Consider the following 26,843-nt stretch of genomic DNA (forward strand, 5'->3'; position numbering starts at 1 on the left):
TGATATAATTTTTTTTTGGTTAATTTAACTTTCTTTGCCAAACATTTTTTAGTTTCCTTTTTTTTATAATTTGTAAAAACATTTTTTTTTTTGGTGTTTTTTTTCTTTTTCTTAAAAAAATATGAAAAATTTAACAACAATCAGCCACAATCGTAAAAATTTTGGAAGTAACAATCTTTGAACTAAAACAAGGGAAATGAAGAACATGATCGATATTATGGAGAAACGGATTATATTCTCCCCAAAATATCGATCATGTTCTTCATTTCCAGCTGCATATTGTCAATCTGAGTCTTCATGAGATCCAGGCTAGTTCGCATGTCATCTAGTTCCCCATTCCAGCCCATTATCTGGCCAATCAGCCTATGTGCGCTGTCACTGGAAAATGGGGCCCTTTCCACAACCAGAACATCACCTACAATAGATGGTAAAAATTGGGTCAAAAATTATGCAGTCATACATGGATTTCAACAAGCTGGGGTGTCAGACACTCACCTGGTGGGGTGCCCATCTCCCCTACTTCCTCCACCTCTCCTTCCTCAACCTCTCCTTCCTCGACATCCTCGGGGGGGGCACTGGTGCTTGGAAATGTGTCGCTTTCCACAACCAGAACATCACCTAAAATAGATGTAAAAACATGTGTTTTGAAATATGCAGGTATACATCGATTACCTGAAGCTGTGGTGTCAGACACTCACCTGGTGGGGTGCCCATCTCCTCTCCTTCCTCCACCTCTCCTTCCTCCACATGCACATCCACGGGGGGGATGGGGCTAACCTCACATTCATGCTGGCAAGGGTGGCGGTCCCTGGGATCCTGCTTTGTGAGTCTTTTCTCCCCTATGAGAAATTAACAAACAAAAAGGTATACTTTAGCACACAGATATTTAAGGCCAGAACTAGGAAGATGAAACCTTGATTAGAAGTGTTGTACAATTGTCGGTTTATGAAGAGATGCAAAATGTGAAGACATGATAAATCAATTGACTTTGCCAAAAACTACAATAATTCGCTTTTTGTGCCAAGTTTCACACATGCCCAACCCCCCCCCCCCCAAAGTATACCAGGGAACCCCGTGTGGTTTACCCTAATAAATGTTCTCTGGTGTCCCACACTTTTGCTCATGAGTGCAGATGTGTTTTTACCCAGCTGCTGCCAAGTGTCCTCTCCTTCAATTCCACTGAATGTTCTTTTCTAGTCATTGTATTTTGAAACACAGCTAAACCACAATGTCCTAATCTTTTTTTGTGTCCTAAAAATTACACAGCCAAAAAATGCTGTTTAAAGCCTGTATCATAAACGAGGTTTGCCACGAACAATTTACGAGGGTTTGTTAAGAACGATACGATTCTTTTACTGTATCCCACATGAAAGCAGCAATTTTTTACATTGTACAAAGGTAAAGCATATGGATCTGTATGCAATAATCATAAAATAGGAACACACGACAAGTACTTACTTTTTTTCAGAACTTTCTTGATCCTTCTGTATTGATCTGGCTCCCTCAATTTAAGGTCGGACCACCGTTTCCTCAATTGGTCTTTTGACCGTCGTACCCCAAAACGATTATGCAGGGTCTTAACTACTTTGGCCATGATTCTGGCCTTGCGCAAGTTCGGATGGGTGTATGGTCCATGCTTGCCATCATAATCCTTACTTCGCAAGATTGCCACCATCTCCACCATCTCTTCAAATGCCATATTTGAGGCCTTAAATCTCCTCTTTCCGGATCGGGACGTTTGTGGCTCCGGGGATTCCTGACTACTGGAGTCGTTAAGATCAACCACCTGTTGTGTTTCCGCCATGTTTCTCCTACTGCGCACCGTAGAGAAAAGGGGGCGTGAAATATTCTTGGAAAAGAACGTCATGGGCGGGCAAAGCAGGCGTAGTTCTACGCGTACGCACTGGATCTTACGCCAAAATGCACATGTCGTACGTACGTTAAGTGCGCAGAAAGGGCGGGAAAACAAGAACTTGACTAAAAGAATGTCAGGGGCGGGCAACGCAGGCGTAGTTCTACGCGTACGCACTGGATCTTACGCCAAAATGCACATGTCGTACGTACGTTAAGTGCGCAGAAAGGGCGGGAAAACAAGAACTTGACTAAAAGAACGTCAGGGGCGGGCAACGCAGGCGTAGTTCTACGCGTACGCACTGGATCTTACGCCAAAATGCACATGTCGTACGTACGTTAAGTGCGCAGAAAGGGCGGGAAAACAAGAACTTGACTAAAAGAACGTCAGGGGCGGGCAACGCAGGCGTAGTTCTACGCGTACGCACTAGATCTTACGCCAAAATGCACATGTCGTACGTATGTTAAGTGCGCAGAAAGGGCGGGAAAACAAGAACTTGACTAAAAGAACGTCAGGGGCGGGCAACGCAGGCGTAGTTCTACGCGTACGCACTGTATATAACGACAACAATCACATGTCGTATGTTCGTTTGCGAAAATAGGAACGGAAGTTGGGAGCAAGCAAAACGAAGGTAAGTTTAAACCATTTCCCCAAATAAGTGGCAGATCCTGGAGTCTATATTGGGCTAAGATTAGGAGAGTCTGAGCTAACATTATTGTTTTTGGCTTGTGTATTGTCTTTCAGAAAAATGAATCAGAAATTCAAGGATCCTGAATTTTTAAGTCTATTTATAGACAAATATAAAGAGATGACAAATCTGTGGCAAGCCAAGCACAAGGATTATTATAATAAACCAGTAAGGAGGGCAACACTGGAGAAATTTGTGACATTTGTGCAGACTTGGATCCCAGAGGCAGACGTGGACTTTGTGGAGAAGAAAATTCAAATATTGCGAAATATGCACCGAAAGGAAAAGAGGAAAATCGCTAAATCCAAAACATCAGGAGCAGCACCAGGTGATGTGTATGTACCCAGGCTGTGGTACTTTGAAAAGCTACGGTTCCTTGACGACCAGTGTAAAGCCAGGGAGTCGCTTTCAACTCTTCCCTCCACCCTTCCCTCCACCCTTCCCTGCAGCATTCCCTCCACCTCAGCAGAGGCTGATGAGCAAGCGGAGCCTTCCATCCTGGAAGAAGCGGATGCACCCAGCTGGAGCCAGGTATTTTGTTACAAAAAATAGTGATATTCATAATATTAATGATGTTAACTAGATGTTATTAGAATTTGGACGCTATTATTGATGTTAAAAAATAGTTAATATTTGGACATATCAATTTACAGTAGTGGCCACAAATGTTTGTCACCAGCAGAAACAAGAAATAGTGGTGTCATAATGATACTCTTTTATATGTATTAACAGAATTTTGAAGTCAGGAGCTGAAAAATGTTTATGATTGATGAACAAAAAACTAAAACAATGTCCCTTTTTTATACACAGGATGAGCTCAGCCAGGAGGAAGGTGGGGAAAGTGGCAGGCAGGAGGAGGCTGGGCCCACTGTCAGCCAGGAGGAGGCCGGGCCCACTGTCAGCCAGGAGGAGGCCGTGCCCACTGTCAGCCAGGAGGTGGCCGGGCCTAGTAGAAGCCTGACAACATCACAGGTGCCTCCCCTCCGTCTTCCATCAAAAAGGGCAAAAAAAAATTCGGTATCACAGGAGGAATCCCTGCGCCTAATTCGAGAGGCTACTAATGTCTTAAAGAGTCCCCCTGACGCTGAAGAGGCCTATGGCTGCTACATCGCCAGCCGTCTCCAGCAATTAGAGATGGGCCAACGTCTCCAGTGTGAACGGCTAATTTTCTTGGCGTTACAGAAGGGGCTGAGTGGCGAATTAACTGCCAACAGCAATATTGTGGAGCAAGTTCCTCCTGTTCCTCCTCCTCCTCCTCCTCCTCCTGCCACGAGTACACCACCGGAGACACAGCCTCCCAGGAAGGCTACAGGGAAGTCTGCAGGGAAGGGTGCAGTGAAGGGTGGAGCGAAGAGAAGAAGGTGCTGACCTGGCTTCACTCTGGTCCGACCAAAGACGTAGCCTGTTGTACCACAGCCTGGGGACATATATACCATCTGATGCTGCTCTTGATGTCTGCGATTCTGGGACCATATTGGATTTCGTAATATTTGAATTTTCTTTTCCACAGAGTTTCACGTTTGCCCTGGGGCCAAAAGGCTACACAAATGTCACAAGTTGCTCCAGTGTTGCCTTCATTTTTTTTGTTTGTTGAACCAGAATAAATGGATATTTTTGTTTGAAAATATAATTGCCTATGTGTTTTTTGGTCAAATACATTTCTAAAAGACAATGTGAAATTAACAAGGGACACTAACCTCCTTGAGGTTACAAACAAAATAAAAATGTTATTGTGGTAACTTGTCACCAGAATAAAAATAAAAAGGTTATTGTGGTAATGAAAAAAAAAAAAAAATAATAAAAGTTTTTGGTGTTAACTTGACGGAATAATTAAATATGGAGATCACAAGAAAAAAAATGGTAAAGAATTCTACCAAAAATATGGAGGAAAAAAATTACTCAACACCATTTTTTATTTTTTTTTATTTTTTGGAGTAATTTTTTCCTCCATATTTTTTTTGGAATTCTTGAACATTTTTTTTCTTGTGATCTCCATATTTAATTATTCTGTCAAGTTAACAACTTTTTTTTTTTTTTTTTTTTTACTTGACAGAATAATTAAATATGGAGATCACAAGAAAAACATGGTAAAGAATTCTACCAAAAATATGTAGGAAAAAAATTACTCCAAAAAAAAAAAAAAAAAAAAAAAATATATTGAGATGGGGCTTTAAAATAAAAACAAGATCATTCATGAGATGAGGAGAAATAAGACAGAAATGTGTTTTGTGAGAACTCTGTGAGTGAATATGAGCAGCAAAGCAACTTCGTTCTTCTAGCATTATAAATAAAGACTTCGTTCTTCTAGCATTAGAAATAAAGACTTCGTTCTTCTAGCATTATAAAGAAGATGCGCTATACATTTAAACGAGCACAGAATTTGCAGCATGACGAATGTGCTACTTCCAATACGAACTGGAGTTTTACAAGACCGAGCACTTCCGTCTCGTACTTGCTTCAGAGCATGCGTCGTTTTAGGACTGTCGGAACAGCATACAGACGAGCGGACTTCTACATCGGAACTGGGTCCGGCGGAGTTCCGTCGGGAAAATTTGAAGCATGCTTCATTTCTAAAGTCCGTCAGACTTTGGCGAATCAAAAGTCCGTTGCAGCCCACACACGATCGGATAGTCTGACGGACTCGGTCCTTCGGACTTTGGATGTTGAAAAGTCCGCTCGTGTGTACGGGGCATAAGAGTACCTGAATTCCCTTTACAATCCTCTGATCCCAATTTAAGAGACTGTTCATTGTCTACGTTTTGCAAATGAAATCCATTCAAGTGGATCTGTTGTCGGTTTCTCAAGTTACTGGGTCATTTACCACGGGACACCCCTAGACGTGTAACGAGGAAGACTGAAGGTAACGGTAAGCCCAAATCAAACCAGCAGCTCCTTCTGGGGTTAATCCTACATATCACATTATTATTATGTTTGAGTGACTTGCCTCATTTAAAATCCCATGACTTTGGTACGTTTTATGACTTAAAAGGCATTACTGAGGCAGCCACCGCCAATGCTGCTCTTCCTTTCAGGGATCTGAGGATTGGAGACATGTTGAGCATGGTAGGAAATCTTGCCACTATCTTGAAATGCAGCCAAGAGGTTCTTCCACAGCTCCTCTGTGAAAGAAAAGTAGTGCATATTTTCATTTGTAGATGCAGAAAGCTAAAAGTAAGAAACATTCAGTGATCTTGATAACAGAAGTAAAAGGCTAAGCAAAACATTGTTAACCTTCACAGGTTGCCAACAAAAATACAGAATTCTAATTCTTTCAAATGGTGACAAAATACAAAGTTAACTTTACTAGGTACAAATAATATAAACTACGGCTAGCACTGTATCAAGGGCACGCTAAAGCATCATACCTCTTGTTTGACAGCTTACTTTCTCTCTAGATCATTACTGCGGGTCGCTAGAAAACCCATATTTCTAGGTAATGGCACTCCCCCTCACATATTCCACGCACTCAGAGGAAACCCTCACAAGCATATAAACACCTTTTTTGTAGTGCTAGAAAATTAAAAAGACTTTTCAATGATAATATGTAAGTATAAATGCATTGCTAGATAAACTTTAAGGTAAAAAGTGTCAATTTTAGAAAAGAAAATGACCCCCAACTGGTCTAGAATACCCTTGCCTGACATGAAATGATCAGTATTTATCCTTGATACCTTTTGCATTAGCAGCAGTGTAAGTGCGTACGTTTTCTGCTTGAGTGAAGATGTTTTTTTTCAGTGAAGAAACATTCCATCCCTCTTGGGAATGCCATCAAGTATTCATACTATGTTGTGAAATACTTTAAAGTGTGTTAAAGATAAAACCAAGCAACCAAGCACCACCTTGCACCATTTTAACACTAGATTTATAGAGCAGTGCTTCTGCTCTAACAAAAAATCTAGATAACATTTATAAAAGTTTATACTGAGAATTTTAACTTTCTGATTTGTATATAAAATGTAAAATAATTTTGCACGTTTTATATTATAAACATAAGCTGAATTCTGTCTACTATTAGAAATAATTTACAGAATTCACAAGCCACAGTACATACTCTATTACCAAAAGTATTGGGACAGTCTTAGGAATGGTCAAATATTTTGCAGGTTTCCGTTACATCAGAGGGGGCGGGCTCACCCATACGTCACTGGGGAACCCCTGGCTCCCTTCACCAGCGTCAGAGGGGGCGGGGTCAGGTGCCGGGTGGCCCCGCCCTCCTAATATAAGAAACGTCAGCGCTGGGATCTCCGCAGTGTCTCCGCACTGGAGACAGAAGACGGATGTATGGACAGCGCTGGACTGAGAGATCCCCCGTCGCTGGATATGATCATCCATCACTGGACCCCGGAGATCCGTTGCTGGATAGCAAGAGTGGATTAGCACCGCTGGAATCTTTTTTTTATTTTTTTATTTTTAATAAAGGAATTTTTCAAAAGTGTGTTTGTCTTATTTAACCATTTTTACACTTTCTTTGTGAAATGGTAGGGGTACTTTTGTACCCCCTTACCATTTCAAACAGGGGGGGGGGCGGGATCTGGGGGTCCCCTTGTTAAAGGGGGCTTCCAGATTCTGATAAGCCACCTGCCCGCAGACCCTCACAACCACCGGCCAGGGTTGTGAGGATGAGGCCCTGGTACGATTCAAGAGGGAGGGGGGGGCCGCTCTCTTGTCCCCCCACTCTTTTCCTGCGGCCTGCCAGGTTGCATGCTCGGATAAAGGGTCTGGTATGGATATTTAGGGGGACCCCACGTCAATTTTTTTTTAAATTTGACACGGGGTTCCCCTTAATATCCATGTCAGACCTGAAGGGCCTGGTAATTGAATTTAGGGGAACTCCCACGCTTTTTTTTTTTTTTTTTTTTTTTTTTAATCAATGAATGAATGAATTGTCGGCTAATACAGAGAACACTCATTGAATGTTCTCTGTATTACGGGGAGCCGACAATTTAGCCGCAAGTGATTTTAAAAGACTTTTTTTCCTGCACAAATGACACTTTGTGCAGGGACAGTTCTAAGCACCAGAAACATGCGCCCCTTCACAGGCATACTATAGATACCCCCCCAGCTACGAAATTTAAAGGAATATTACACTTTTATTGTTTCACTTTAATCATTATTAAAATCACTGCTCCTGAAAAAACGGCCGTTTTTAAAACTTTTTTTTGCATTGATCCATGTCCCCTGGGGCAGGACCCGGGTCCCCAAACACTTTTTAGGACAGTAACTTGCATATTACCCTTTAAAATGAGCACTTTAGATTGTGAACGTTCGAGTCCCATAGACTTTAATAGGGTTCTAAAGTTTACACGAAGTTTAGGTCTGTTCGCAGGTTCTGGTGCGAACCGAACAGGGGGGTGTTCGGCTCATCCCTAAAAATTACTTTATGGCTTAGATGATGAGCAATACAAGATGGTGTGTGGTGCCTACAACGTCCATCTAGAGTTCAGTTTGCCAAATTTGTCTTCAATTAAGGATGAGGCACATTCTTATCTTATTTGCGTTCACAGTACCACCCTGTGGGGATGCCCCTTTTTCAAGATGCTGTGGGATTTGACCCATTTGATTATCTTTTACTTATTATAGAAGTAAATTAGTGAGTTTATTGTTTCACATAAAGTTCCACTTAATAATTCCACTAGTTCAGAAAAAAGTGTCTGGTACCCTTAACATCAGCCTAATAACTCTGTAAAATGCATACTTTTTTATGTTATTTATTTATTACATGAATTATGTTTTGTGATCTCTATCCAAAAAAAGACATCCTCAGTGTAATGTACATAGGACTGCTCTTGTGAGTTATGTAACCATCAGGACCCTTGATGACGTCAGACGTATTCTGGCCAAACACGTAGGGTGGGACTATCGGGACACGTCACTTCTGCCATCTTGGAATGTAGGTGGAGCGTAAAACGGCATTCCCAAGCTGTTTGAATGCTTTAAAACATCTTCCAATATTATAAGTGCGATTTTAACTTTATTTTAATAAAACTTTGAAATACTACACCATGAGAGGTTTCTCTTTTACCTCCTTCTTTGATCGAGTTCTATAATTAGAATTTAAAGGTGCAGAAGCCCCAATATTGCTGGTCCGGTCTGAGATGTTCCCCTAAGACCCCTTTCACACTGAGGCTCTTTACAGGTGTTTTAGCACTGTAAATAGCTCTTGTAAAGCACCAGTAAAGCGCCTCTCATGCCACCCCAGTGTGAAAGCCTGAGTGCTTTCACACTGGGGTGAAGCGCTTGCGGGACGGTCTGTAAAGTCCCACAAGCAGCATCTTTGGGGCAGTCCGGGATCGGTATATACACCGCTCCCACACCGCACAGCCCATTGAAATCAATGGGCAGCAGTGCTTTGCGGGAGCTTTTAATCCCTTGTTTGGGGTTAAAAGTGCCCTACTACCGTCCACACAGCACCGGTAAAGCACTGCTTAAAGTAGCGGTGCCTTATCGCTAATGCTTGGGTGGTCTGAGTGTGAAATTAGCCTTACATTCAAAGCTGATGCTAGTGGATAATTAGACATCTAATGGTATTCTTGACTGCCTGTAATAGGGGTCAAGAAGTTGCGGTGAGTGACCTGTGTGCTTATATGTTGGTGAAGAAGAAACACTAACGGTCACATTGGTGTGGAAATACTTTGAACTTTAAAAAGGACACTCTAAATATATTGTGTTGATTGCTTTAACACATGGAGAATGAGCACTTTATGAATGTTTTTATAATTTTGTGGAAGTGATTCGTGGTTAATATTTAATGGTTTACTTGTGAATTATGTTGCATAAATTAAAAACTGCATTCATCCAACAGCCATCTTTTATTTTTTTCATCATAGAAAACATTATTGAAAACGTCTAACAATTCTAGAGCAGTAAAAACGACAGAGCGTATGAGACAAGAAGTTGGTAACACAACCATAAAATATAATCTAACCACACAGAACCATTATGCCGCGTACACATGATCTGACTTTCTGCCAACAAAACCATGTTTTTGTTCAAAGGTTGTTGGCTCAAACTTGTCTTGCATACACACGGTCACCCAAATGTTGGCCAACAATTCCGAATGTGAGAACGCGGTGATGTACAAGATGTACGATGAGCTGAGATAAAAGGAAGTTCAATAGTCAGTGCAGCTCCTTCTGCTTGATTCCGAGTATGCATGCACTTTTGTGCGACAGACTTGTGTACACATGATCAGACTTTCCGACAACAAAGTTTTGTTGGCAGAAAGTCCAACAGCAAATGTTTGATGGAGCATACACACAATCGGACTTTTCAATAACAAGCTCACATCTAACATTTCCGACCGTAAAATGCGACCCTCTGTACGCGGAATTACTCTCATTTGCTAGAAATGTACATTGTTCAGGAGAGGGCAAAATCATAGAATATGTAATTAGTCGGGTCTCTGTCTTTAATTGACTTTAAGCATATTTTTCTACATATATGGATTACTATGCTTCTTCACAAATTTCAGAAATGATGGGGAAGATCTTGCCCAGCTGTTTTGCACTGTTCGGCACATATGAGTAGATTATTTTTGGAAACAAACTGTAAATAGCTGGTTTATTTGCCAAGAGCACAGCTGCAGTCTGTACAATATCCTCTGGTGTTTATTTTCCAGTGTGTCAATGCAATGGCAAACTTGATGTGAAACACACTATCCCACATCTGAGCACAGTATGAGCACATGACCATCATCAAAGTACAGTATATCCTTAAGCAACAAATGCTGAGTAATGACAACAGTTAATTCTATGGCAGGCTCAACAACATTGTGTATGTTTGTTTAGATAGTCTTTTCATACAGCTACTGCAAAAATGTGCACAATAGCTTAGATAAGCAAAGTGGTACGTGTGGCAATCTTTTAAATACATTAATTCGATAAGGAGATAAATAAATGTTAGATCTTTCCTTATGCATGCAACCTGCAAAAGTTTATGTGCATGAGATTATGTAAAGTGTAAATGTTGTTTTAAAATATTAAACACAGCACTAAATTATTACCCCCTGCCCTTGGATAGCATAGGAGTCACATGGACTGTTATGGCGATGCTTACACCACTATTTAGACACACACTGTTAGGGTTACCAGGGAATCCTTGCTCTTGTTAGATAAGATTTGGGATAGCTGGAAGTTCCCATAAGTAATTTTCTTTTATAGGCAGTGAATCATACAGATGGAATGAGAAGTTTGGAGCACATGTGATTTTTTGTAGAAAGAGTTATGAAAACATATGCTGTACTATTTAATTTAACAACCCATACAGAATGTTGGAGAAAATTGGTGTTAGGACAATTCCTATACATTGCAAGCTTCATAAGAAAGTCGCTCATTTTAGAATCGTTCTATTCCGACCACCCAGAGTATTAAAAAAAAAAGAAAGGTAAGCAGCTTTTTTACGCACCCAGGTTCCCTGTTTTTGTTCTTCACTGGTGGCTTTCCAAGTCATCATTAGCCACTGAAGTCTTCTGGATCTTGATAGGAACTTGCTGTTGGACAGTCAACAAAAAGATTTTACATCACTCAGACAGTGGATACTAAAGAAAAACACCCTCACTGTGCAGTAAAGACAAGAGAAAACAAAGAAGATACCTAATAGATATCAACAGGTTGGACTTTTAAGGCATGGAAGTAAATTTGTACATTGAGCCCTTGACGCGACCCACAAGGGCTCAATGTACAAAATATATAATTTGATATGATTTTTATATTGTTTTGAACACTGTGATGATATAGTGTTTTTCAATAAAATAAATATTTTTTTCTACTTTCCTATTTGCTTCCATGCCTTAAAAGTCCGACCTGTTGATATCTATTTGGTACCGTCTTTGTTTTCCCTTGATACATTACGGATGTGGCATTGTGGGTGCTCCCTCCTTCCTATTTCTCATAAAGACAAAAGAAGACTCAGAAGTCAGAACCCGGAACATTGCATGACCACAGAGATGTATGTAAAAGCAACTCAGATTTTTTTTTTCTATTCCTGCAGCAATTAGAGGAGGTGCAGGGGATGGGTATAGTTTGTAAGAGGAAGGGAGTTCTATTGCCAGAATGATGAGGCTTTAAAGTTGTTTGTATGTGCAGCACACATTAAATAACTTAAAAATGTAAAGGTGATTCGATTTTCATTTTATAAGCAGAACCAGTTTCTGCCTCTGCAGGACTTCAACAAATTTACAATGAAGAGTTGATAAGGTTTCCTCTTGCTTGGTCACAGAAGTCTGTAATTCACATCCCCCACTTTACCTACATTCTAAAATGGTCCTTGTCATTTGGCCAGAAACATTCTTACCACTGTGGGATTTAGCATGTAAGCAGGTGTAGGTTGACCTCACTACACAAGTGGTGCTGTCGTGACCAGTTAGCAGGAGGAGTGGAGGACAGGAGGAATGCATTTCTCATAGGCCTCTGTATGTGTCATCAGGTATAGTAAGCGGCTGTCCGATTTGACGCTGCTACCCTGGATGACCCTGGTTGCCATCTTTAGTGAGGGCATTCCTTTAAAAAGACACTGGCTCACTGTAGTGGGCATGCATTTTGTGTGTGACTAGGTAAGGGACAGGGACCCACTGAACAGGGAGAGTTTTCCTAGCATGAGGGAGAGGTTCCAGAGGAGGGACAGCAGTAACTTCTCATTATTGCTGCCGTAGGGAACACCCTTTCATGACCTTTCAAGTACTTCACTGCTTACTGCCTACCATATGCCTCTGTTGGCAGGTGCTGTCTGTCTCCAAGTATCACTCTCTGCATGTTTTGTGTAATCATCAGCTCTATGTTGCTGCACAGACTCTGTTACTGTATGTTGGAAAGTTCTTAAAAATACAATTCATGCAAATCCAACCACTGTGTGTGTCACTCCTTCCCTTGCAGGTGCCTACCACCCAGACTCTCTCCCGCCTACAAGCACTACCACTCAACCCCCTACCTGAAAGTGCCTTACTTTAGCAAACCTATTATAAATCTTGGAATTTTGCCTCATGGCCAGAGTTCCTTGACCAGAAGTATTACACTGGTGATCCTTGTTTGCATTTGGGAGACATTACCAAGAATATTCTTTGCAAGGGATGGACTAGTTTCCCCATTCTTCTTTCATTAATTCAAACAATGCCCAGGATCTCTGTCTATAAACCAAATCAAATGGTGGGAACCTATGGAGGTTTGAGGCACCCTACACTGCAAGGGTTAACTGCTTGTTGAGGGAAAGCTGTCTGCCAGTGGAGTGATAGATTGGGTAAGTAAAGGTGCTTTTATCTTCCAAAACAAGCAGTTAAGAAGTTTCAACACTGCCCTGGGAAACATGTGCCAATGCAAAACCAAAAAAATGTGTCAAAAAATCCATTTGGCTAGAAGCTTGGATTTTTAAATTCTTAAAAGGGAAACATTAAAAATGTCACTTTTCTTTAAATAACATACCTAGGGGTATCCTAATCCTGCCTGTAAAGGGGAAAATCTCTGTGATGTATGGAAAGTGCTGCAGCAGCGCTGACATTTACAAAACAAAAAAAAATTAAGTTGGAACCAAATTACCTTCTTTGTTAAAAAAATAAAACAAAAAATTATGAGGGATCTTTGGAGGGGTTTGTATGCTGTTTTTATATGCCTTTTCCACAACCCTTGCCAGGTCATTATGGGGGTCTGCAGGTAGGGGGATTATCTTAATCTGGAAGTCTCATTTAATAATAAGAAAGCCCCTCAATATCACTACCCCCCGCCCCCCACGTGAGTGAGCATGGAGTACATGGTACCCCTACTCATTCACAAAAAAAAGAGTTGCCGCCTAGAAATAAACAGTGACGTCGCTAGGGTTTGGCGCTGGGTGACACCCGTCAGAGGGGTGACACCTGTGGGCAGCGGCACCACTAACTCTGCACCCCTAGAGTGATCTTTGTCTCTTGCATCTCGCCGGTAGTCTCCCTGTCTCACGTTGTGGATCAAAGTTGCCTCTCCCTCCTCTCTGTTTACATCTACACAGAAGGAGGGAGTCTGAGGGACACACATCCTGCTGTTAGGAGGTCTGTACAGTTTACTGTAATGTAGATGGCTCGTGAATAGAAGAGGGTGACAGTGACCAAGAAGGGGGCATGTTAAAAAAAATAATGGAGGAGTGATAGGGGAAAGGGGGGGTTAAGAGGACATGTGCTGGGGGCACTGCTGGAGGGGAGAGGGGGGACCACTAGCACAAATAGAGAGAGGGGTCTACACTGAGGTGGATCTTTACTGATGGAGGGAGGTCTGCACTGAGGGGGGTCTATACAGATAGAGGGGGCTCTGCACTGAGGGACTCTATACTGATGGAGGGGGGTCTGTACTGAGGGAGGGTGGTCTGTACTGAGGGAGGGGGGTCTGTACTGAGGGGGAGGTCTATACTGATGGACGGGGTCTGTACTGATGGAAGGGGGTCTGTACTGAGGGAGAGGGGTCTATACTGCGGGAGGATGGTCTGTACTTAGTGGGGAGTATCAACCAAGGAAGTGGGGTCTGTACTGAGGAGGGGGATATATACTGTGGGAGTGGGGTCTGTACTTAGTGAGGGGGTCTGTACTGAGGGAGCTGGATCTATACTGCATGAGGTGCGTCTGTACTTAGTGGCGGGGGTCTGTACTTAGTGGCAGGGGTCTGTACTTAGTGGCCGGGGTCTGTACTTAGTGGCCGGGGTCTGTACTTAGTGGAGAGGGGTCTGTACTTAATGGAGAGGGGTCTGTACTTAATGGAGAGGGCTCTGTACTTAATGGAGGGGGTCTGTACTTAGTGGAGGGGGTCTGTACTGAGGGAGGATTATAGTTGGTGGAGGGGGGTGACACCATATTTTTCTGCATTGGGTGACACCAACCCTAGTGACGCCACTGGAAATAGATACAATGAAATGTTCTTTATTGCAAAGTTAAAATCCCCCAAAAATTTCACTTGCCCCCCCCCCCCAAAAAAAAAACCAAAAACCTAGATTCCTCCAGCCAAGACAGTCAAAGTTCAATCCGAACCTGGTCAGCTCATCCCTAATGAGCATCTCCAGCAGTTGTGGCTTCTTATTATCATACACGGATATTATCCAACCTACCAAAAAATCGCCCTCTGAGTGTGTCTGCTCCCTAGCAGAGGGAAGAATCAAAGTGACTTGCATGCACTAATAATAGTTACTCTAGAGTATTGTTGTCGGTCTTTGCACTCTTGTTTGAGGATGGCCACATATCTACAAGCATGTTGTTCTTTGAGAGCAATCTGCTCGTTTATGGCTGGCCTAGGTTTTTAATATTTAGAATTATTCAATCATTCCAAATGGGAAGAAAATATCAACAGAATCCACAAAGCTTAGGCAACAGAATATGTATCCTTATTTTCAAAAAAGTGACAGTAACATGGATGAGAAAAGTGTTCCTAAGGGCCCATGTCAACAGGTTTTGAGCTTATGTTGATAGCATCAGTATGACTGTCAGAGATTAGTAGCTATAGCAGTAGAGAGGATCTCATTAACAGCTGGATTAGTGAACAAGCAGGTCACTCTGGTGTAGGACAAGAGTGCGATTTTCAAAAAAGATTTTCAAAAAAGTGATAGTGACATGGATGAAAAGGCAGAAGCATAGTAGAGGAACAAGCCAAAGGTCGATAACAAGTTGTAGTGAAGATATGGACAGCAGCAGGAGTGACAAGAGTGAGATATTGGCTGGAGAGAGAGCACAATAATATGGCAAACAGGAAGTGCAAAGGCATGACTCAAATATGACGTTAATGGGAAGAGCAAAGGGTTCAAGTTTTAGACAAACAAGACATAAGACAAGGTTGTCTAAGCAATCAGGCAGCAAGATGTCCAGCATCTCAAGTGGCTCAGTTAGAAGAGTTTCCTTCAGACACAGCAGAGGTCTCTGGTTCACATCCAGGCATTGACATTCATTTGATAAAAATCTAAGCTCCTTTAGATTGTAAAATCTGTTGAGCAGGGCCCTCTGAGTCTTCTAGTATTGAATTTAATTTTATCTGTACTATCTACCATCATTTTGTAAAGCGCTGTGCATAGTGTTGACACTGTATAAATCCTGTATATCAATAATAATTTAGATTGCAGTGACAGGAGCATTTGAGCTGGAATTGACATCCTTCTGACCTGCATTTCAACTGGGTATCAAAAACTACACGAAGCACATAAAGACCCACCAACACAAACCCTTAGACTGGTGTTAAAGCTTTGTGAATTGAGCCCTATGCATGTTAAAGACATGCATACATGATATAATAATAGCTGTGAATATAGAAGACATCAAATACCACTATGAGCACAGTACACTACAAAAATATAGAAAACAAATTTGGGTGGATAGTAGAGGATTTTCTTTATTTTATTTATTTTTTGCTCCAGACCTATTAAATTAGACAAAAAACATTATTATTTCGTTGCTTGTATTTTGCAAACAATAATAGAACTGATGTTTAAACAACATGTAAGCTAAATTTCATAAATAGAAACCATAATGATCTTTAACTGATAGAGAACAATGCCTTACGAAAGAAACATTTCCTTTGGTAAACAGATTATACATACTGTAAATTACTTATTCTCTTAGCAGCCGAAGCCAACATTTGAGCTGGAAGAGGAAACCTTTGAAAATAGTAAAACTTACTAGGGTGGGAGCCTGTACAAAGGCACATGGTCTAGGGTAAAGAGTTCATTGAGACATAAACTCAATTCAATCTGAGCATATGATGTCAAAATGTATAAGTAGAAGTTACCTTCAAAATGACCAACAGACATGAAGTAGTCAGCAGCTGAACTCATGTTTTTATTTACCATTTCCTTCCTCCAAAGCCTCCCATCATGTACCTGTATGTGGAGCCCGAGATGACAAGAGTGACTTCTTGAACAGTTTCCATCTGAGCAACCCTTGAAGTTGAGACAAGATCTACATGGGCAATGGAAGGGCACATGTGCCAGGACGCAAACACTTAAGACTGGAACTTAAGAGCGCTGATGTCGGACAAGCAAGGGTACCACTGGTGGTACAGCATGGATAAGCCAAGCTCAGTTATTCATAACCTGAATCCAGTAACAGCTGAGCAAGAAGGCACCGAATCATAAGCAGGATCAGTTTCAGAAACAAGTAAGGGTCGGCAACAAGCAGGCCACAAGGTACAAAGTTGATGGGCAAGATCTTGGTCAGAAGCCCAGGCTGAGGTCAGTAATGGAGATGATGAGCAGCAAACATACGCATACAAGGGAAATCCAAAAGCAGATCAGGTGGAACAAGGTCAGTAAAACAAGGTCAGTAAAATTTTCAGTACCAGGAACACCAGAGCAAAGGCTTAAACAAGACTGAAAAGACTGGTTTACAGACTTCAATACTGGGCCAATTATGACACTTCTCACATACATGTAAAAATCTACTTTTTTTTTGCTAAAAAAAAATACTTATAACCCCCACATTTTATATATATATAAAATATTTACAAAAATGTGAGGGGTGTACTCACTTTTGTGAGATACTGTATCTGCTTGGTCCCACCTTTTCCTGCCTCTAAAACCTTCTTACTTGGTAATGAGTTTGTCCAACCCTTAAAAGTCAGTAGGCTAAGGAGCAAGAAGCAGGGAGAAGCCTGACCATCAAAATGATCAGCAGATATGGTTTTATAGACAGGGTTTTCACAGATTTATGCTAGTAATGGTTTTTAATTTACTATTCGGATTAAAGATGAACACCAGTCAGGATAAAATCACAAGTAAAATTATATAGTATTATACTGTGTGCATAGAGGGTTTCCTTTTAATTTTAGAGCTGCTTCAGCACCTGCAAAAAATGTGGAAAACCCTTTACCTCCAGTAATTAAAGGAACTGGATAGGGAAGAATAGGGAAGACAGATTGCACTTCCAGCCGTAGTACTGTGAAAATAATACTCAATACAAAATGTGCATGGGTGATTTCACTATATTTATTGCTAAACTTTTGTTGTGTCTGGAGTACTTATACTCATAAGTTGTACCCCAGACTAGTGGGTCTGTTCACTTCAAAATCCCAACATTACTGAAGCCAGGCTTTCTAGTAGAAAATGTAAAACCATCTGTAATTCAACCTTCTAAATACTGATCTGCAGAAATGGAATGATTAACTACATTGATCATTTAATTCTTAGCCCAGCTGAGTGACACCAAACCCGTGGGACACGCAATCGGGTTAGAAGCAATACCTAATAGCAGTATCTAATCTGATAAGTTATTAAATGTGATTAAAGTTTGACTCAGCTTTGGATAAATTGTTACGTTGGTCATTACTTGAAGCATGCTTAAAGGGAATATATGGCGGTTTTGTATATATTTTCCTATTTATTATAGTCAGACCTCAATATCAAATGTAAAAATGAAGGACATTTATTAAGCAAATTAGTTACACATTTAAATGCAAATTAGGTTGTCTTTGCTTCAGTTTTTAATGTATATTTGTGACCCCTGCACTTGTAATCCTGGGCAGCTAACGGCAAATTGGCCTGTGACATATTTGCCACTACAGAAGACAGATTTTTATCATTTTATTTTTATTCAGGAAAATGTGAGAAAAAGTTTAGAAATATTCTGTAATCTTATTTTGAGCTGACATAGGGGTGCTTTAATGTCCCTTTCTTCTGTTTTTTACAGGCTCGTTGCAGTGACTCGTCAGCAACAACAGGAAAAACTACATCCTCTTTTACTGCAATGCACACAGTCATAACTCCCATATGTAATAATGGCCAATCTGTCCACAGATTGGTGAACAGGACATGTTTTATGGCATAGTGATCCCCGTGCTTGCGGTAATCCAAGGATTCACAGATAGTTAGGCCGCGTACACACGCGGGGACTGTTCGCCCAACTTTGTCCGTCAAACAGTTTCGGCAAACAGTCCGCTCAAAATTAGCATGGACGGACATGGCCACACACGACGGACGAACAGTTTGCTGAAACCGTGCGCGATGACGTGAACGGCACGTACGACGTGACGAAAAATACAACGTCCTATACACTGCATTATAACTTTCGGCGTGAAAATCCTTTCTGAGCATGCGCGGAACTTTGTTTGACGAACAAGCCTACACACGAGCGGACTGTTCGCTGAAACAAGGTTTCAGCGGACAGTTTTTCGGAAATTCCGAAAAACCTTGTCCGTCAAACTGTCCGCTGAAACTGTCCGCTGAAAGCCCACACACGAGCGGACTGTCCGCCCAAACACTGTTCAGCGGACAAAGTTGGGCGAACAGTCCGCCCGTGTGTACGCGGCCTTAGTTTTTTTTTTTTTTTTTATGAGAGGACTTTCCCATAACTCATTCATTCATAAGTACAGAAATAATGATTGCAGGCTACTGTGGATCAAATTCTGCATTAGGCACAAACAATCCACCTTAATAATAAAATGAACAACCAAAAAGCCCCTTCTACACGTTCAAAAATTCTGCCAGTAAAAGTCGGATGTTAGCTTTTAGTCAGAAATTCCGACCGTGTGTATGCTCCATCAGACTTTTGCTGGCAGAATTCCAGCCAGCAAACGATTGAGAGCAGGTTCTCTATTTTTCGGTCGGGAAAAATTCAGATCGTCTGTACAAATTCCAATGTGCAAAATTCCTACGCATGCTCAGAAATAATTCAACGCATGCTTGGAAGCATTGAACTTAATTTTCTTGGCTCATCGTAGTGTTGTACATCACCGCGTTCTTGACGGTCGAAAGTTTAGGTGTCAGTCAGAGGCAAATACACAGCTTCCGATTAATCCTCTTTACACACTCCACATGTAAATGAAAAAAGCACAGCCCCCAATAGTGTAAAACCTTCACACACTTTATTCTCATAAAATTTCACCACATTGCACTCACATGTGGAATATCAAAGGAACACCATAAACAAATCGCACAGCACTCCAAGAACAAAGTAGCTGTATAATGGATGGCCACGGCAGACCCAGGGCTTACGAGATAGCAAGTTAGCAGCTGTAAGGCTCACCATTCCTTGTCCCAGCCCCCGTCAGTAGCCACTCGGTGTATGTTGGTCAGCACTCCGTGTCTACCGCAATGATTGCTCTGTAGCCACGCCCTGACATGTTTCGTCATGGAATTAACTTAATCATGGGTTTGGCTACCCACCAGATCGATCCCTCCTTATCCCATAACCCCACCCCCTGGGCAGAGAGAACACATCCCACACAAGCACATTTCCTGTGTCCCCGTCCCATCAATACACCAGCCCTTGGAAGATCCAGTGCATAAGCAATGTAGCAATACATAATATAGGAACATACTAAAGCTATAATCTCCCACACAGTCCCTCAGTGCATAACAAGCAGTAGTGTCCCCATACATTAAACAACCAAAGCACCTGCCTTAAACAGTTCCCACAGGTTTGATTATACAGAGATTTGGACATAACATCCTATCAACCCGCATATTAAACAAATTAAAATAATCCTAAACAATTACAAAATAAAATCTTAAAAAGATATTTTAAAATTAGATTTTAAAAGGCTTGATGCACCAGCACACAAGCACACATCTCCTGTGCCTCAGCGTGACCCCGCCAGTCACACAGTGCAGACACGCTGATCAGCACAGCTAATGATAATAAGAAAGCTGAATGATTAACCAGAGAGAGACCAATATAACAATACTCATGCAAATATCCAATTATATGCATATAACCCAAAATGAATTGCTTCAAAGTGCCATAACCAAATTTAGACATACATTAAAAATACCCCTCAAAAGCCTATTTTAACACCGCTACAGTGTAACATTAGTCTGAGTGATACCATCGCTGCAGCCTAAAGGGCCGTACACACGATCGGACTTTTTGACAACAAACATGCAAATTAGCTGTTTTGGAGCAACATCCAACCGTGTGTACGCTCCATCGGACAAACTCTTTCCGTTTTCATCTGACTTTTGTTGGCTGTGTGAACAGACAAACTTTTTGACAACATAAGTCCAATGAAGCAAAGTCCGATCGTGTGTACACAAAACCATCGAACTTTTGTACAAAGTACAAACACGCATGCTCAGAATCAATGCAAAAGATCAGACAACAATACAGAAGTTGACCAAAGGTGGCGCTGGAGTAATTGAACGTCCTCGTTTGAAGTGTCGTCAGTACATTGAAACGTCACTACATTCGTGTTTGTTGCCTAAAAAGTCTGATCGTATGTATGCAATACAAACTTACGGCCAGCGCCCTTTGTACAGAAGTCCACGGGAAAGTTTGTACAAAGTCCGATCGTGTGTTTGGGGCTTTACACTGCAGCGAATGATAACCCATAAGTGTATAGACAATTAATCACATAGACACTAATCCCCCATTACATTGGTTGTCAGTTTTTATTTTCTTCATAACATTGGTGCTCAGTGTACATTTCCCCTTACTTTGGTGATAAGTGCAGAATTGCCCTTACACTGGTGGTCACTGTAAATCCCCCTAACATTAGTGGTCGGTGTAAAAGTGTCACCTTACATTGGTGGTCAGTACAAATCTCCTCAACAACGGTGGTCAGTGTAAATTCTTCCTTACATGGAAGTCATTGTATATTCCCCCTTACATTGGTGGTTGGTGTAAATGCTCTTATTACATTGGTGTCAGTGTAGAAATCTATTGGTGGGTCTCGTACAATCCCCCGTTACATGGTGATCAGTGCAAATTCTCCCTCACATTAATGGTCAGTGTAAATCCCCCCTCACATTGGTGGTCATTGTAAATTCCCCATTACATTGGTAGAATCCCCCGCTATATACTTGCTAAAGATTTCCAGCTTTGCTCAACATGATTCAGAATTTGCCACAGTGTACTGCCTCCTAACTAATCCCATTCCCCCACCACTGCCATGGATCCCATCAACCCCCCAGGATTACCACTGATCACACCCGCCCCGCCCAGCATTTCCACTGATCCCAGGAGGACTCCTAGGAGTTTTCTGTCTATTGATGGGTCCCCTCACTTCCCCAGTCCATGGTGTGCAGGCAGTGAGGAGATGATGTGCTGTAACCTTTAGCAACCAATTAGTGAGCAGTAATAATGTGCAGTTACCTCTTGCAACCAATTAGCGAGCGGTATAGATGTCTAGTAACCTCTAACAATCAATCAATGAGTAGTGTTGATGTACAGAAATCAACAAGCAGAAGTAATGTGCTTTAACCTCTAGAAAATAAACAGTGAGACATAATGTATGCTTTAACCGCTAGCAGCCAGTCAGTGAGCGGTAATGATACACTGTAACCTATGGCAACCAATCACAATCGCTGCCTGATCTGATTCAGTAAACTGATTTTGAGCCTAGCTGCTGTTTATTGTATGTCTCAAAGCATGTGGAGAGCAAAATTACATGGAAGAGGGGGCCCAATAAAATGTTTGCCCAGGGTCCAGTCAATATTAAAGATGGCCCTGCCTAGAATAGTCAACAAATTATTAGTAGAATCATGGTTACATGTATATACACATTTGATCCACTTTAGGCCTTAAAGTATGGATCATTGAATCCATACCAACCACTTTCCTCTCGGCACAGAGATTTAAACTTCTCTGCCAACGGGAGACTTATTGGATATACGCTCTGGATGTACTTTCCCCTGGGAGTATTAACAAAGAACTGGAAATGAACACCTTATCCACTCTTAACCTCTAAACTCATCTTTTACACTCATATGACCTGCTATATTCAGTTATTCATTTATTAATCCATTCCCTCTTATTCCTATACCTATTCATTATAATATCTATTTGTTATTGTCAAAGTGTTTGGGGACCAGGGTCCTGCCCCAGGGGACATGTATCAATGCAAAAAAAAGTTTTAAAAACTGCAGTTTTTTTTCGGGAGCATTGATTTTAATAATGCTTAACATGAAACAATAAAAGTGAAATATTCCTTTAAATTTCCTTCCATGGGGATGTCTATAGTATGCCTGTAAAGTGGCGCATGTTTCCCGTGTTTACAACAGTCTCTGCACAAAATGTAATTTCTAAAGGAAAAAAAGTAATTTAAAAGTACTCGCGGCTATAATGAATTGTTGGTTCCTGGCAAGACACATAAAAGTCATTGAAAAAAATGGCATGGCATTCCCCCACAGTCCATTACAAGGCCCTTTGAGTTTGATATGAATATTAAGGGAAACACCGAACCAAAATGTAAAAAAAAATTGTGTGAGGGCTCCCCCAAATTCCATACCAGTCCCTTCCATACCTGAAGGCTCTGGTGTGGATATTGAGGGGGACCCCCGCTCCATTTTTTTTTACATTTTGGCGCTGGGTTCCCCTTAACCACTTGCTTACTGGGCACTTAAACACCCTTCCTGACCAGACCAATTTTCAGCTTTCGGTGCTCTCACACTTTGAATGACAATTACTCAGTCATGCAACACTGTACCCAAATGAATTTTGTGTCCTTTTTTTCCCACAAATAGAGCTTTCTTTTGGTGGTATTTGATCACCTCTGGGGTTTTTATTTTTTGCGCTATAAATGAAAAAAGACCGAAAATTTTGAAAAAAAACGCATATTTCTTTGTTTCTGTGACAGAATTATGCAAATTATTAATTTTTCTTCATAAATTTTGGCCACAATTTATACTGCTACATATCTTTGGTAAAAATAACCGAAATTAGTGGATATTATTTGGTCTTTGTGAAAGTTAGAGAGTCTACAAGCTGTGGTGCGAATCGCACAAAATTGATCACATCTGATGTACTGGTGGCCTATCTCATTTCTTGTGACCCGAACAAGTCAGGAAAGTACAAATACCCCCCAAATGACCCCTTTTTGGAAAGTAGACATTCCAAGGTATTTAGTAAGAGGCATGGTGAGCTTTTTGATGTTGTCATTTTTTTCCCACAATTCTTTGCAAAATGAAGATTTTTTCATTTTCTTTATTTTTCTCCACAAAATTGTCATTGTAATAGGTTATTTCTCTCACGTGGCATGTGTATACCACAAATGACACCCCCCAAAAAATTCTGCTACTCCTCCTGAGTATTACAATACCACATGTGTGGGACTTTTTCACAGCCTGGCCACATAGAGAGGCCCAACATGCAGGGAGCGCCATCACGTGTTCTAGAAGCATAAATTACACATCTAACTTGTTGACTACTTATTACACTTTTGAAATACCAGGACAATGACACGTGACACTGATGACAGATGGCACTGATACGTGGCAATGATGACACTTATACGTGGCACTGATGACACGTGGCACTGATGACAGATGACACTAATATGTGGCACTGATGACACGTGGCACTAATACGTGGCACTGATGACACGTGGCACTGATGACACGTGGCACTAATATGTGGCACTGATGACACGTGGCACTAATACGTGGCACTGATGACACGTGGCACTAATACGTGGCACTAATACGTGCCACCGGTGACAGATGGCACTAATACGTGGCACCAATGACGCGTGACACTGATGACAGATGGCACTGATAAGTGGCATTGATGACACGTGACACTGACAACAGATGGCACGTGACACTGACAGGTGGCACTGATGACAAATGGCACTGATACGTGGCACTGATGACAGATGGCACTAATACGTGGCACTGATGACAGATGGCACTATGTGGCACTAATAACACGTGGCACTGATGACAGATGCCACTTATACGTGGCACTGATGACAGATGGCACTGGGGACAAATGGCACTGACAACAGGTGGCACTGGGGACAGATAGCACTGCGGGCAGGTGGCACTGGGGTGGGGTGGATTGCACTGGGGTGGATGGCACTGGGGCGGATGGCACTGGGGCGGATGGCACTGGGGCAGGATGGCACTGGGGCAGGATGGCACTGGGGCGGATGGCACTGGGGCAGGATGGCACTGGGGCAGGATGGCACTGGGGGGGGCATGGCACTGGGGGGGGGTGGCACTGGGGGAGGATGGCTCTGGGGAAGGATGGCACTTTTTTTAAACTTTTTTTTTACTTTTTTTTTTTTTTTTTTTTTACACTGACGGCTGCTGCAGCCGTTCTTCTCTCCCCTCTCACATGCTGTCTGTGTGAGGAGGGAGAGCGGTGCTGAGAGATGATCTCATATGTTTACATATGAGATCATCTCCCATTGGACACGCCGATCACGCTGTAAACGGCCGCTGTGATTGGCCGTTTACAGCGATCTGTGTTTGCCTGTCCCCGGGGGACACGGCAAACACAGAACTTCCGCGATGCGCGCCCGCGGCGGCGCGCATTGCGGAAGTAAACACCAGGCCGTCCAGGGACGGCCAGGCGAGGGAAGCCGCCCGCTCTAAGGCCGTCATTCGGCTATAGGGCGGGCGGGAAGCGGTTAATATCCATACCAGACCTGAAGGGCTTGGTATGGAATTTGGGGAGACCCCAAGCAATTTTTTTTTACATTGAACATTGGGCTCATCCCTACTTATTCATTGTTAATTAAACCACTGCCATCCATGCCTGGTATCCTTGTTTCAAGTTCCTTCTAGATTTTATTGTATTTAGCATTGACGATCGAATCTGCATGTGTATGGCCGTTCGACCGCCTTTGCAATACAGCTGTAACTAGTTATGCATTCAACATCTGCCCATACTCCTCCCCTTACTCCTCCCCCCACCACTCATAAGCCAGCTTGAGAAGTATGGGCGTAGGTCTGATGAAGGAGCTGCACATGCTCCGAAACGCGGTACCACCCACTTCTCCTCACTAATGCCATCAGCCTTGTGTGTTCAGCAGTGAAGCCGGAACACAGGCTTCCCTGCTGCCTCCTCGCTCCCGCATGTACGAGAACATTTCACAGCTGCCGGATGGCTCAACACTGCTCTCCACCACCGTGCCGAGGATGGACTTAAACCACAGATGAGGACTCCTTATTTTATTATGTTTTTAACACTCCACGATCTTGGAAGTGGTTTTAACCCTTGGTGCACTTTATTAAATTTTGCATACTGCACTTAGAGGCGCCTTTCTTCCCTTTTATATCTTCAGAGTTGCCAGAAGTGCCACTTCACCATTATCATCAACCTGACCAGCTATCCACCTCCACCAGAGTACCCTGATCGGGAGCTTGTCGGCAGACCTTTTTCAGCCATGAGCCTTCGACAGAAGCCAGCTTCTGTTGGACTGGCTGCCATACACACAGACTGAATGTCGGCTGGTTTCTATTGAACCTGCCGATATTCAGTGCATATACTAGGCTTTAGGTGCTTCCTTATACACTGACTTGTGTAAAAAAATCCAGCCATTTACTGGGCCAGTCTGTCAGACAAAGCTCCAAAATTTCTAGTGACAAAGCTTGCCTGTCCCTTTCTGCATATTCCTATTTGCCAGTCATAGCAATGGGCCAGTAGTAATGTGTGTAAGCAAAAAATATATTTTATATCCAGATACCTGGAATTGACAGAGCTTTGCCTCTCAGAACTGCCCTGTATTCCGCCATAATGGCACAATTTTGGAGGCATAAATACTGCGGCAGGCTTAAAGCGCATCCACCTAGAGGTGACAAAGTCTCCAAAGCTAGCAATATTTGCCTGAATACTCCTTCATAATGGGTACCTAAAGGCCACTTTCCACGTGGCAACATTTTTGTGATGCATTGTATTGCTTCAGAAATGAATTAGAATGCATTAAGGCAAAAAAGCAAACAAACCAAAAAATAAAAAAATAAAAAACACTTTCTGCCTTGCCTTTAGAACCATTTTAATCATAGCTGATAGAACAGTAAAAGTATCACTTCTAAGATGCCTCCCCACATTAAATTACTGTTAGTACTGAAAGTGTGAAATGGATAAAAACACAGCAAAAACCATCATAAACACCCATTAAAACATTATATGCCATATTGGACATGGAAACAATACATAAAAATAAACAGTTACACATAAATAGTATTATTATTATTACTATTATTAACATAAATAATAAATAATAATAAACACAATGACGAAAAATTGAACCAATAGGTAAACAATAAATACATAAAAGCGCAACTTAAATAATACATAAATGTGTCTCAAAATATAAAATCCACATTATTTTTATCATACTATTGAATACTTTTTATACAGAACTATTCTGAATAACTTTGACGTTTATTATGACATCTACATCTTTATATTACGTTTCAATTATTTTTATTTAAAAACATTTTTTGATTATAAAAAAACAGTAAAGGATATTAACACAAACAAATTAAAGATAAAAAATAATGCAATATGTATAGACAGTACATTGCACTAAAGGTAGTTGATACATGGGACTATTGTATTGGCATATGTCTAAATTTATTTCTATGACTATGAGACAATTATTAACCTTCAATGAGGCTATTAATTTCAGCTAATATTTTTATTCAGAACAC

General features: G+C 41.6%; 1 protein-coding gene across 1 annotated transcript in view; it reads right to left on the reverse strand.

The window, feature by feature from the left end:
* Nucleotides 1–230: 230 nt before the first annotated feature.
* LOC143962018 (uncharacterized) overlaps nucleotides 231–26,843 on the reverse strand; it is a 34,211-nt gene continuing 7,598 nt past the window's right edge. The window contains exons 4-6 of the mRNA XM_077471360.1: nucleotides 699–839; nucleotides 496–618; nucleotides 231–415 (exon numbers count right to left, since the gene is read on the reverse strand). Coding sequence (XP_077327486.1) covers nucleotides 231–415; nucleotides 496–618; nucleotides 699–839 — 449 coding nt within the window. The remainder of the gene's footprint in view (nucleotides 416–495; nucleotides 619–698; nucleotides 840–26,843) is intronic.

The sequence above is a fragment of the Lithobates pipiens genome, unplaced genomic scaffold (assembly GCF_037356315.1).
Source record: "Lithobates pipiens isolate NorthernLeopardFrog02 unplaced genomic scaffold, aLitPip1_a1.2 Scaffold_8, whole genome shotgun sequence".
Taxonomy (NCBI): Eukaryota; Metazoa; Chordata; class Amphibia; order Anura; family Ranidae; genus Lithobates; species Lithobates pipiens.